This window comes from Sturnus vulgaris, chromosome 7 (assembly GCF_052056855.1).
Source record: "Sturnus vulgaris isolate bStuVul1 chromosome 7, bStuVul1.hap1, whole genome shotgun sequence".
NCBI classification, from domain to species: domain Eukaryota; kingdom Metazoa; phylum Chordata; class Aves; order Passeriformes; family Sturnidae; genus Sturnus; species Sturnus vulgaris.
The window spans coordinates 8695712-8709662 of record NC_142249.1 but is presented as its reverse complement, the minus strand read 5'-3'; the positions used below and the strand labels follow the sequence as shown (position 1 = coordinate 8709662).

At 51.3% G+C, this 13951-nt stretch overlaps 1 protein-coding gene across 1 annotated transcript; it reads left to right on the top strand.

Moving 5' to 3' along the window:
- Positions 1-960: 960 nt before the first annotated feature.
- On the top strand, positions 961-13522 carry ITGB2 (integrin subunit beta 2). Its single transcript, XM_014891723.2, has 16 exons — positions 961-1084; positions 5830-5896; positions 6196-6284; positions 6586-6769; positions 6974-7144; positions 7347-7588; positions 7918-8073; positions 8892-8987; positions 9127-9216; positions 9395-9535; positions 9814-9998; positions 10657-10901; positions 11274-11496; positions 11646-11857; positions 11955-12121; positions 12398-13522. Exons 2-16 carry the CDS (start codon positions 5833-5835, stop codon positions 12458-12460), a joined length of 2328 nt encoding a protein of 775 aa, XP_014747209.2. The 5' UTR covers positions 961-1084; positions 5830-5832; the 3' UTR covers positions 12461-13522.
- The last annotated feature ends 429 nt before the right edge of the window (positions 13523-13951 follow it).

Genomic DNA, 13951 nt, shown 5'->3' with positions numbered 1-13951 from the left:
ATGAAACCAAGCCAGGACTATGATATCTTCTTTAATAAAAGCACCAATCCAACAGAGCATCCATCCGGGCTTGGAAATTTTCTGCTGGTACTGCAATGTCTTTTCTTGCTGAAAAATAAACTCATAACTGTAACACAGCAGCAGGTAAACAGCATCAGGGTCTTAAAATGCCTCAGGCTGCCCTGACCATGGCAGAGAATTGGAACAAGATGGTCTGAAATGTCCTTTCCAACACAAACTCTTCTGGTATTCCATGATAATGCAAAACAGTGACTCAACATCAGCTTGCTTGGAAGGAGAACCTACAAAGCAATTAATAAAGACTCACATTAATTAGCTTTTAAAAAACTCTACAATCCTGTATGTTTTCTAAGTGACTTCATTTTTTTTTTGCTGTAGTGCCCTGACGACGTTAAGAGAAAATTGCCCGGAGCTGGTTCCTCTCTGCTCAGGGAAATGCTGCTGCTGGGGGGAGTTATTGAAGCCAGCACAGAAACGCTAGAAGGCTGCTTAAAAAAAATTCCTCGCACAGCCCTGAGCTTTGTCAAAGGATGGCGCCTGCATCCTCTGTCGTGTGAGGAGGCCTGGCTACCCTGATACAAACATTTCAGAGCCCAGCCCACAGTCTGAGAGGAGCCAGCTCCCCATCTTCTCCACACCCAAGGGCTGCCGATATGAACAAGTTTCCCCTACTCCCAGCCCACTGAGCTCAGTGCTGATCCCCACAGAGATGTGAAAGGTGAAAAGTTCTCATAAAGCACGGGGTTTTGGGTGGGTCCCTTTCCTGGGTACAGTGGGAGGGCAGCAAGCCCATGGGTGTCCCAGGGAGACCAGTCACAGTCCCACAAGGCAGGATGCTGTGAGTTCGGCCAGGTTGACTGGGGCTGGCTGGGGTTTTGGGGAAACACGCCCTCCTACAGGCAATACTCTTGACTTCCTCTTCCCCTGCAACTGCAAGACAGAAATAGGAAGGAAAGATTGGGGTACATCACGGAGCTCCTGATTCCCAGCTGCTTCCCCCAGCCAAACTTGAGAAGCTGAGATCATCCTCATCCCAGAGGACCAGACGAGGGCTTGTGGACAGGCGAGTACAGCATTTCAATTTTTACTCTTTTGTTCCTCCTTTCTTGGGGGGAGATAGGCAGGCAACAAAGGGGTTTTGTAGCTCTGGTGTTTCAATGGCATATTTTTATTATTCCTGATCTAACCTCTGGCCACTTGAGTTCAGGGAGCTTCAGGGAGCTTGGCACAGTGTCCTTCCCACAGTCGGGTCAGTCTGTGCAGCCTTTGCAAAGCCAGCTTGCCTGGTCTGTAACCAATTTTGCCTTTGGAGGTAGCTTTGAGTCTGGAAATGCGGGTGGTTATTGTGGGCAGGGTGCCAGACCTCCAAAACTCCCTTTCCTCACCACCCTGTGGACTCAGAAAGCAGAAGAGGGAGGGTACAGAGTGCTCTTCACACGTCCTCTCACATGGCACTGGGCAGGGTGGCATGGGCTGTGCTCACCTGCAGCACCAGGGCCGTGTGTGCCACATTCCCCTCCCATGACCTTCTCTCTTCCTGAGGGGATCTCTGCCACTGCCAACCACAGGTTGCAGTGGGAAAGAGAGAAATGGCATGGCAGCATGGCATGAGGATGGCAGGGATGGCTGCCCAGAAGGCTCAGCACAGTGTCACCATCTGGAATTGTGGTTATTGCACTGCAAAGAGAGAGAAAGGACAGCAACACACACGGACCTCTTTTGGGGAAAAAAGGCCAACTTTATTGTATGGACAGCCCGTATTTAAAGTGTGTTATATGCAGCTAGGACAGGACAGTCGTTCATTGGACAATTGGGAAAAACATCCTTGGGACAGCACCTCAGGATGTATCCCACGAGAAAGACACCAGGTGTTAATCTTTATTATGAATTCTACTCTGTTTTTTATCATGTTATCACCCTGGGAGACTTCCTCCCTAACTGAAGCTGCAGTCAGCTTGTCAGCCTGGGAATGGAGCTGAGAGTCAGGAGAAATCCAGGCCTGAAAAGAATTTCCAAGCTGTAATTCCCTAGCTCTCTAAATGTGTGTGGCCACGTGGAATGCCTGTGCACAGACCTTCCCGAGTGTCCCTGCACCCCTGTGAGCCTGAGGGAATGGCTGGGAGAGGGAGTGAGATCCTCGCTCTTCTCCTCCATCTCTCTGGGTGCTGCACACATCAGATACTCTGCAGGCATGTGACCCCAGGGAGAGCAGGTCCTTCCCAACATCTCAGTGGCTCTTGGATGCAGATGGAATGTGGGGCACACCCCAGGTGTCAGGGAAAGCAGCCTGGTCCCGTTTTTGATGCTTTTTCCAATGTCACAGTGACAGCTCCCAGCCTCCTGGCAGGTGAGAAGCAAAGACGTGAACACACGTGGTGACATCATGTCCTGGGGCCAGCACACGCACTGGAATGGGGCTGCTGCGAGTTTTGGGCAGTCTCTACATGGTGAATTTTGCTACCCTAGCTGTCAAAGCTGTCACATCCTGCTTCACGGTGGTTTAGCACTTGGTTTTGGTGCTGCTCCAACTGATCTCAGGCAGGCTGGAGGGTGTGATGTCCCCAGACTATCCAGGGCAGGACTCTGACCCTGGCACACCCAGCAGGACAAATCCCCTCCTTCCCTACCTCCCAGGGCAGGGCAAGGGTCCCACGGGCACCCAGGGACCTTGGTGCTCATAGCCAAGGGATGCCACAGACTAGGCAGGGACTTGGTGCACATGGCAGAAAGCTCACCCCACACATCTGTCCTCTGCAGGCACTGGAGGCTGCTGGAGGGAAATATATATAAAATATATTCACATTTCCTATAACAGGACATGGGAAAATATATATATATGTGTGTGTATTATGTATATGCATATATACTTTTTATTTATTTAATTGTATTTATTCCTCATATATTAAAATATGTTTGCATATATTTTTAATATTTTTTCCTGTGATTTATATATACAAAATATATACAAAAAGATATATACACACAAACTGAGAGTGATATTCTGCGTGGACTGGGGAAGATTTGTGTATGACCACCTGCGTGGGATCTATCTGCATCACACAGCTGAGTGACAAAAGAATCCGCCCCAAGTCAAGTGACATCCACTCTCCCATCCTCACTCTGCTGATTTTCTTTCTGTCCTTGGGGTCTGGAGCTGCCCAGGTTGCAGGGGTGGGAAGGAGCAGCTCTGCTGGGTGCAATATCTGGCATCTCTGTCACAGCATGATGATGACCTGGCCCCAGGGATGCCTGGCAGTGTGGGGGAAGTACCCGTGGACAATTGGAACTAGTGGAACATCACCATTACAGGTGGATGGTGCAAACACCGCAGGAACCCCCCCCAGGATACCAGGCATGAGTGTGTATCCTCTATTTTTCTGGGAAAGCAGATGTTTAGCAAAGCCCTGATGGGAACTTGTGGCTAACAGACTTCAGGACTCATCTCTGCTGTTGAACACTTGTTTTATTTATAGCAACAAGATCAGTGAAGGCATCAACACTTCCCCTTCAGCCTTATTTATAACTCCCAGCTTGCTCCTCCATGTGGCACAGCAGCCAGCTCCATCCCAAAGGCAGCCCCCAGCACATCCTGAGTGCCAGAGTGCCCCAGCTCTGCACCCTGCCCACAGGCAGAACAGCAAGGACAGCACCCAGCATTTAACTCATGCACCCTCCCTGAGGCCACCTTCACATCTTCTGGCACACAGAGCCTTGGGGGACATCTTGCCCTGAGGCAGATGCTCCACTGGTGGAATATCCTGGTGGCTTCTGCAAAAGGCTCTTGCTGAAGAAGAGGCTTGATCCCGAGCCACCCAAGGCATGTGGTGAGAAGATCAGATGATGATGATGACGGGATGAAGGTGGTTGTAAAGCTCTGCAGTTCTCCTTCACACCAGGGCAGGAGGATGGACTGTGTGCACCCCTCTGCTTGCATTAATTTTTCGGAAAGAAGGGGGAAAAAACAACTTCATAGGCAGAGCATACGCAGGAGATGTGACCCAGGATTAGTGGCGACTGCAAGTCTGGGATGAGCTGAAAGGAACAAGGGGGTTGGAGGAAATGCTGCTGAGGCCTGTGTCAGTGCCCTGCTCATGCAGAGTCAGGCTGAAAACCCGCTTTGCCCTCCTCTCAAGGCTGTAAGGAGGCAGACAAAGGCAGAAGCCGCATTAGTTCTCTTTGAAAGCCCTGCTCTCACCCACCCACACACCACAGTGTAATTTCCCTCCATGGCTGAACAGAAGTGTTGAACTTCCTGCTTGTGATAAGGGCAAGAAGCCATTGTGGGGGTGAAAAAGGTGTCCAAATGCAGCTCACAACATGAACCCTACTTTACAATAGCAGCTAGCACTGGGGGTGTGTTGAGAGTATTTCTGTATTCCTGGAGTTTGGGAGCTTTTTTTAATCCAGTTTTAGGGTTGCTCTATTTTACGAGATGAGCCTCTAAGCAGGAAACTCCAACTTCCAGCAAGAACAAGGAGCTCAGAGAGCTCTATCCCAGCACCACTGCACACTTTGGCATGACAGCAGGAGCTAAATTCTTGCAAACACTGGGCAGGTGGAATAGCAGGAGCTCATTGAGCCCATGGGTTTGGTCCTCACAGCATGTGTGGGAACTTCTGGTTTGTAGCAGAACTGGAGCCTAATTAGTTAATAAATAATTAATTATTTGGGGTGTCAGTCACTGAGTTCTACAGGAAACAAAGGCAGGACACACTTTTCTTTCCTGCAAGCTCAAACTCTTCTGGCACAATCTGGAGGTGACAGGAATGTGTCTGGCCAGCTAAGCACAGGATATGCATGACACATGTCACAGCTGTGACAATAAATTATGCCCTTAAAATCTTACCATGGGGGACTGTGGTAGTGGAGAGGAACTTGCAGGGCTCTTTGTCCAGAAGGGCTCTGGCCACCCACCATAGGATTTTCTTGTGCAAATGTGGCAGAGTGAGCTCCCAGACCACATCACCTTGAGGGTTTGGCTGGGTGACCACAGCAGTGCCTCTTGTTGGCTGAGTAGCAGTGTGGTGTTAGCTGTGGAGCTCTGCCAGGGGGACTGGATCCAGGGCAGGGTGGGCTTCCAGATGGCCCCAGCCATAATCAGTGATGGCCACTACCCTCAGAGTCCTGGCACATCTCAAAATCTATACCACAGCTGGGCACCAAACTCCACTGTGAAAACATTACCCACTGACCTACCTAGTCCTTCTCTCTGCCCTTGGGAGGAGACCAGACATCCTTTCAAGGCTGACCAGTGTCATCCTCAGCTGGTGTGGTGTCTTGCAGAGGCTGATGAGCTGAGACAGCACACCCTGATGCCTCAGAAGGGGATCTGAGCAGCCCTAACATACTAACCTGCCTCAGTGTCTTTTAATGGTTTCTCATTTTTCTCATTTCCACATCGCTCTGAGCTGTTGTTTTGGCAAGTTCACAGGAAGGGGTGATGTCAGGAGCCAAGGAGTGGTTTTTTTCTTACTCAGGGCAGCTATCAGAGCTATTTTGAAACTGATGACCTGCTTCCCATACCCTGTGTCTAACGTTGCTAAAAAGGGCAATGTCTTTTGTTCCTTTGTAATTTCTTATTCCTTTTTCTTCTTTTAACAAATTCCTCTTTTTGGACTTCCCCATGTTCATCCGTGTTGCAAGACCATTAGATTGTCAGGGTTTGCTCCAGGGCTTTGTTGGGGAAAGGTGTGACACATGACAGTGTTAACAAATGTCATCTCAGCACAGGTTGCCCAGAGAAACTGTGGCCGCCCCATCCCTGGGGCACATCCCCGGTGGTCACAAGAATGTTTTTTTGTCCTGCAGAAAATGCCTCATGACTGCTGCCTCCAGCTGCCAGCAGTGACCTGGGTGCTGCTGCTGGTGACAACAGGTGAGCCCAGCCTGCATTCCTCGGGCAGTGAAAGAGTGGGGGGGTCCGAAATGCTGCCCAACAGCAGTGGGAACACAGCACTGAGAGATGTGCAAAAGCCACGCCCTTAACTCCCTGGGATCTGAAGTTAACAGGAGCCAGCCCAGCTGCAGAACAGCAAGGAAGCTGAAAACCCATCCAGGGCCCCCAGCATTGGTTTGAGAGGCAGGGCAGGCTTAGGCCAGCATGGCTGCCTGGTGTTGGGTATCTGAACATTCCCAACTCCCCCCCACACCAACTCTGTCTTTTTGCCTTTCCAGCCTTTGCCATGGAGTGCCCCAAGATCAAGGTGGGGACGTGCAAGGACTGCATTCAGTCTGGTCCTGGCTGTGCCTGGTGCAAGAAGCTGGTAGGTTCCATGTAGCCTGTCTAGTTGTCACCCCCCAGCAGTCAGCTAACAGGCATCAAGACAGTCACCCTGCCTGCCTGGCTCTGCCCGACCTCATTGTGGGAGTGTTTCATGTCCTGCCTGGAGGATGGGGCCAGGAGGGATCCAACAGCCATGACCTTTCTCCATCAACACCCATCAAAGCTTTCTTTTCTCCATCAATGCCCTGGAGACCTGGTTTGGGGGCCAGGTCATCTTGTAAGGTGCCTGTTCACCTCCTGCTCCTCTGATTTTTTTTTCCTGCTGGTGTTATCACACACAGAATTTCACCAAAGCTGGCGAGCCAGACTCCATCCGCTGTGACACCATTGAGCAGCTGAGGCAGAGGGAATGCCCAGACAGTGAGATTGTGTTCCCAGGCAATGAGATCAAGAGAACACAGGATCGCCCCTTAAGCAACAAGATACAGCTGACTCCACAGGAGGTGCACCTGAAGCTGAGGATAGGTATGTTCTGCCTGGCATTCCCAAAACCCTTCTTCTTGTCAAAACCCTTCTTCCTGCCAACAATGCCCTTCCACTCATCCCCAGACTCACCTGAGACACAGCAACACATTGCAGGCTGCATTTCCACCCCTTTTCTTCCAAGAGACAGGAGGGGTGGGTGATGGCCACGTTGTGCCAGCTGATTCCATCATCCCTGTCCCTCAGGCCAGCCTGCTGCGTTTGAGGTGAAGTTTAGCCGAGCCATGGGCTATCCCATCGATCTCTACTACCTCATGGACCTCTCCTACTCCATGCTGGATGACTTGGAGAACGTGAAGAAGCTGGGAGGGGAGCTGCTCAGGGCGCTGGAGAGCACCACCCCTTCTCGGCGCATTGGTGAGCCTGTCTTTGGCCTGGCACATCTGTTTGCTGCTGGGAAATCTGCAGGGCTGGAGGGGGATGCAGGAAATGGACAGCAGGTGTCCCCTGCCAGGCTGAAGAGTGTGGCAGGGCAAGGGCCATGGGCATGTGTGCTGGGGCCAGCAGATTGCCCTGTGCCCTGTGCCCTGCCCCTGAAACTGTAGTCTGGCTGCCGTAGGGTTTGGCTCCTTTGTGGACAAGACGGTGCTGCCCTTCGTGAACACGCACCCCAAGAAGCTGCAGAACCCCTGCCCCAACAAGAACACGAAGTGCCAGCCTCCCTTCGCCTACAAGCACATCCTGTCGCTGACTGACAACGCCAAGCAGTTTGAGAATGAAGTGGGGAAGCAGTTCATCTCGGGGAACCTGGATGCCCCAGAGGGGGGGCTGGATGCCATGATGCAGGCAGCAGTGTGTGGGGTGAGTCCTGCACCTGGCCTGCTGCCAGGAGCTGTGCTCAGGCAGGAGGGCTGCTGCTCACGCACACAGGTGGCTCTGCCCCTCTCTCCAGGTGGGCTCTGCCAGCCCATCCTGCCTAAATTCTGATCCGGCAGCAGGGCAGGTCACGCTGGGGAGTACAAGAGAGCATCTTATCCCACAGCCTCCTAACCCTGATCTCCCTTAACCCACATCCTGGTGCCCCCTGCCCCACGCTGTGGCTGACACAAGACTTTGGGAGGGGCCATGCCCACTGCCTTGTCCTGCCAGCCCTGCTCAGGGACAGGGGCCACTCTGTGTGCCACTTGCAGGACCTGATCGGCTGGCGCAATGTGACCCGCCTGCTGGTGTTTGCCACTGACGACGGCTTCCACTTTGCCGGGGATGGCAAGCTTGCGGGCATCCTGACCCCCAACGATGGCCAGTGCCACTTGGAGGACAACATGTACAAAAGGAGCAATGAGTTTGTAAGTGCTTGGGGGCTGTTCAGCGTCTCCAACACCCCCCCACCTCACTCCCCTGTAATGGGTTAGTTGGATTATTTAATTAGTGGTTTGTTTTTATTTTTTTTTTTGCCTTCATTTAGAGTCAGGATTAAAACATGAAGGAGATGGATTTCTCGTTTGGACTTGGTTGTTTATTAAATTTTATCTTAAGCATAGAGAGTTTTGCAACACTTTTAGCTATCAAGCCAAAAGTGAGAAAATGGAGGTGTATTTAGCTAGTTAAAAGGTCTTTTAAAGTCTAACTTTTCAATTAAGAGCTAACACCTATATTATTTATACTTTTGACCCAATAACCAAACACCTGTGATCCACTCTGTGACACTATCCAATCCAAAAGCTACTACCTGAAATCACGAAGAAGAAGGAACAAAAAGGAAGAAAGAGACAATGCTTAAGAACATCCGTTTTGTTTCCATATCTATTTTTGTATTCTAAAACCACAAATTCAAAACCCTTCACCGTGTCAAATTACACACTTCTAATTACACACTAGTGATTCTAACTCTATTACTCAAATTTGGAAGCCTTTTCCAAGGCCTTAAGTCAAAAGTAGTGCTCTTTTGAGGGTTAGTGTTAGAAAGCACAGAAAGTTCAAAACTCTCAGGCTTCAGGGTTCCAACATTCCCCCAGGCAGAAAAGACAGTGCCATGTAAAACAGCCTGTTGTAGAGACCAAAACATCACCTGAATCACCCTAAGTTGTGCTGCCACACCTGAAGTGTCTACTCTTCTGCTGGTGGGGGAGGTTGTGCTGAGTGTGATATCCCTCTCCCCATTCAGGACTACCCATCTGTTGGCCAGCTGGTCCAGAAACTTGCCGAAAACAACATTCAGCCCATTTTTGCTGTCACCAGTAGGGTGGTGGATGTTTACAAGGTGAGACTATGTCAGATGGTCCAGGTATCTCTATCCCCTTTCCAGGAGGACAGGCACAGCTCTGTGTGTCTCCTGCTGCTGTCTTCTGCTCTGCTGCCACATGGTAGGAAGTGCTCACCTCTTTGCTCTCCACTGGCAGAAACTCAGTGAGATGATCCCAAAGTCGGCAGTGGGAGAGCTGAACGAGGACTCCAGCAACATCATTGAGCTCATCCAAGTGGCCTACAATGTAAGTGCTAGAGTTCCCACCTCTCCAATGACATCACCTGCATTTCCAGAACCACTCCAGGCAGCTGAGATCCTGACCTGTGGTGCTCTCTGGCTCTTTTTCATGACCTGCAATCCTATACCCTCTTGGTTCAGTCTCCTCTTGGACTGATAGCACTTTCTCCACCATTTTTCCAAAGAACCTCTCCTCCCGGATCATCTTGGACCATTCCACCTTGCTGAACACTCTGGAGGTCAAATATGACTCCAAATGCAAAGATGGCAAGGACTCTGTGGATGAAGCAAGAGGCCAGTGTGACAATGTCAAGATCAATGATGAGGTATGCTCTGCTGTACCAGGAACACCCCACAGCTTGCACAGTTTCTGTTGCCCATCCTGTTTAATGGCAGGAACCCTGGCTGCTTTTCCAGGCTTTCTGTTTATATCAACTTAATGCCCAGAGTGTCCAAAATGCTATGGGATGTGGGAGATTCTTCATTGATCTGGATGTGGGAGGTTCTTCGTTGTTCTGGATGTGCATGTCCTCAGCCCAGGGCCAATACCACACTCTGACAGCTGGGCATCTGGCCCTCCCCTGTCCTGCTCTGCACTTTCTAGGTAATTTTCAAAGTGAAGGTCACAGCCAAGGAGTGCATTTCAAACTATTCCTTCACCATCCGGCCACTAGGCTTCACAGACACCCTCACTGTCCATGTGTCCAGCAACTGTGACTGCCACTGCAATGACCAGCCCAGCTCAGCTGCTTGCAGTGGGCAAGGCATCACTGAGTGTGGGATCTGCAGGTATGTGCTGTCCACCCAAAACACGGTTTCAAATGCTGCCAGAGCTGGGGAATTGCTGGGAGAGGGATGTTGGGCCAAGCGAGAGCTGGGCTCTGTAGCTTTGCACAAATTGTTTTGTTCAGAGAGGTGGATTTGTGCATTCCCCTGTGTTCACGGAGGCAGGGGACACAATGAGGTGGCTCTTCTGTTGGTGGAGGTTATGCTGTTTTCCTGAGGGCCTTAATCCATCCATCTATGCACCCATCCATCCCAGTATCAAATCATCCACCACTGAGCAGACACAGATTTCGGTAGAAATCTCTCAAAAACCCATTACTTGGTTGCAGCTCACACAAGTCTTTAAGTGTAATTATTGCTTCATGGCCTCTCAGTAACAAGGAGAGGAAAACACTGAGTTTCCTCAGGAAATACTCACATCTCCTTGGCAAATTATAAATATAACAATCATTTCTAATGTTGTGAATATGACTGGTGGAAAAGCAGCATTTCTCAGGTTTGCTCCCAATCAGCCACCCCGCTCCAGCATGAGTTAGCACCAACATGCTCTCATTGGTTTTTGGTGAGGCTGTCCCAGATTTGCTCCACTTTGGCAGAGGTCCGGGCCCTGGGCATGCTCCATGGCCACTGACCCGAGCTTGCTCCTCTCCTCTGGCTGCAGCTGCAACTCAGGATACACAGGGAAGTACTGTGAGTGCGACACCAAGGGGAAGAGCAACAAGGAGCTGGAGCACAGCTGCCGGAGGGACAACAGCTCTCTGATCTGCTCGGGGCAGGGGGACTGCGTGTGCGGGCGCTGTGCCTGCCACACCAGTGACGTGTCTGGCAAGTACATCTATGGCACCTACTGTGAGTGTGACAACATGAACTGCGAGTTCTTCAACGGCTTCCTCTGCGGCGGCCCAGGTGATGCACCCATGACAGCTTCTCCTGCTTAGAAGAATGAAATGCCAGGGAAATGCAGCCTTTTTTTGCCATAACCCCAGTGGGAGGGTTTGGGACTGTTGGGTCCCACCACACCAGCCTGTAGGACCTCCTTGAGCATTCCACAGAGGATGGTGTGGTGGGTACAGGGTGGGTGATGCTCTCCTAGGACGTCCTTGAGCATCCCACAGAGGGTGCTGTGGTGGGTGCAGGGTGGGTGATGCTCTCCTAGGACATCCCTGGGCATCCCACAGAGGGTGCTGTGGTGGGTGCAGGGTGGGTGATGCTCTCCAAGCACAGGCAGAGGGAGGGCCGCCTGGCTGTCTGCAGGATCTGAAGGATTTTCCTCTGCAGCCCGCGGGCAATGCGACTGCGGGGTGTGCAAGTGCCATCCTGGATATGAGGGCAGTGCCTGCCAGTGCCAGCAATCGACGGAGGGCTGCCGCCTCAACAGCCAGAGACACGTGTGCAGCCTGCGTGGGACCTGCCACTGCAACCGCTGCCAGTGCCAGGGAGGGTACCAGCCCCCCTTCTGCCAGGAGTGCCCAGGCTGCCCCTCACCCTGTGGTGAGCACATGTGAGTGATGGGCACACAGAGGGCACGGGGGCAGCAGGGATCCCCGGGATCTGGCCCTGCCTGTGCTTGGGCAGAGCCCAGCTGTAGCCAAAGCCAGGTAAGAGGGTTTCTGCCCCTGCAGATGTGAGCTGAGGCTGCTTGTTTTGCAGCTCCTGTGTGGAGTGCAAGTTCTTCAACAGCGGCCCCTTTGAGAAGAACTGCTCCCAGGCCTGTCCCAACATCCACCTGGCCACGAACTCAACAGAGGTGACAAACGATAGGAAATGCAGGGAAAAGGATTCCCAGAACTGTTGGATATCCTTCCGTATGATCCAGGAGGATGGTGACAATATATACACCATCATCGTTGATCCTGATAGAGGTATGCCATCCCCGCTCCCCCTGCCCTGCCACAGGCAGGCTGCCAGCCCTGCCAGCCCTGTTGGGCTGCAGCCCAACACTATCTGTCTGTCCCACAGAGTGCCCAGAGCCCCCCAATGTCCCCCTGATCGTGGGCAGCACCGTTGCTGGCGTGTTCCTCATCGGTGTCCTGGTCCTGGTCATCTGGCGGTTCTTGATGGAGCTGCTGGACCGTCGGGAATATCGCCGCTTCGAGAAGGAGAAGACCAAAGCCAAGTGGAACAATGTAAGAGAGCCCATCTGTGCCAGTGGGGTGTTCTGGGGTGCTCAGACCCACTGGGGAGGGGACAGCAGGAGGGGACATGCTTTCCAGAGGCAGCCACGTAGACCTGAGCCCTCCCCACTGTTCATTTTTCAGCCCAGCTGCATTTTGCCATTTAGGGGCCTAAATATCCTATGGGCTCTTCTTCCAGTGCTGTCTGTGCTGTTTTCATTGGGATGGGTGGGATGGGTAATGTTCTGCTGGAAATCCAACACAAGCCTCTCACTTCTCTCCCTCCAGGCTGATAATCCCCTCTTCAAGAGTGCCACCACCACTGTCGTCAACCCCAGGTTCAATGAATGAGGCAATACCTGGCAGCACTGGGATGCACTGTTAAATAAGGAAATGCCAAGCTAAGGAAAGCTCAAACTAAGGAAATCTTAAACTACATCTCCTGCCCCTTCTTCTTTATCCTCTTGGTTTGGTCCCTTCTTCCAAGAGGGTCCCATCATGTCAGGTGCTGGCTGAGGGACTGCACCCATGCCAGTCTCCTGGCCCACTGTTTGATGGTTGTGTTAGTGGAGCTGGTAGAGGGGAACACCACAGGAATATGCAGTGGCTCCTGCCCCATCTCCTGATGCTAACTTTGCTTTCTGGCAGCAGTCTTGGACACCGAGCCCCAAAGCCAGCTGAGAGCACAGAATGCTTCCAGCTTTGATTTTGAGCTGGGATTTCAAAACTGCCATCTCTCTTCTGCTCCAGCAGCATCTTCCTCCAGGCTGCTCCCTGCTGCATTGGTCTCCACCACTATGGCATGTTTTCCAGAGAGCTCACTGCTGAGTTGGACATAAAGGGTCCAAGCAACTGCTCTGGAGGCTGCAGTGATAGGATAGGCCCTAAGGGATAGTGAGCACCTGTACCTTGTGATGAAGAGCAGCTGGAGAAGATGCACTGGATCTTCCCAAATCACCAACTGCTTCCTGACGTTGTCCTCTGCTCAGACCTACCTCAGACAAGGTTCTGCCTGGGCTTCTGCATGCTTAGCTTACCTCCTCTGCACAGTAAGGAGCCACTGTTGGATCTATAAAACTTCATCTACAATCTATGAGCACCTGGAAAATGCAGGTTGGAGTTCAGCCATAGCTTCTTCCCCCGCCCCTGGGCATGATCTCCCTGCTTTGTGAGTCAGACATACCAGAAGCCAGCTGTGCAAAACATCTGGCAGTACCCAGAGCATCCCCAGCTCAGCACTTACCCCAATCACGTACAGCAGCCAGTTGTTCTTATGTTGTGGGTCATTCCTGTGAAATAGTGGTGCAATTCCTTATTTGCTTTAAGTTTGGGATTAATATGCATAGAGCTGTGTTGTGTGCATCTTTATTTGCCCTTTGAAGAACTTTAATAAAGATTAATATATAAGATAAATACATCTGTCCTGCTAAGAATTAGGTGCAAGGGCAGCAGCTAAAGCATTCACTGGAGAAACTACAGTCACACCTTGTCATTGCTGCCAGCATCTTCCATAGGTACAGTGCCTGGGAAAGATCCCAGCTAGAGAAGAAAATTGTTTTCTACACAATTTGCCATCTATGCCATGAATGGTGCTCTCTTGTGAGACAAAACTGACTCACTGAATAGTGCAGAGCAGTTCTCGTCCCTGCCCATGTGCTGGAAGCTGTATGTAGACCACCTCAAATGAGATTGGCTGTGCCACATCAGATCAGGGGTTAATTTGGGCCATTTTATTGTTCTTAAGCAGTGACTGCGAGGGTATAGGGCAAGGTAGGAAGAAGAAAAGTGTTAATCCTGATAATCCTCTCAGTACTATCCCAGGTTGCAGCTATTTTTTGGCTT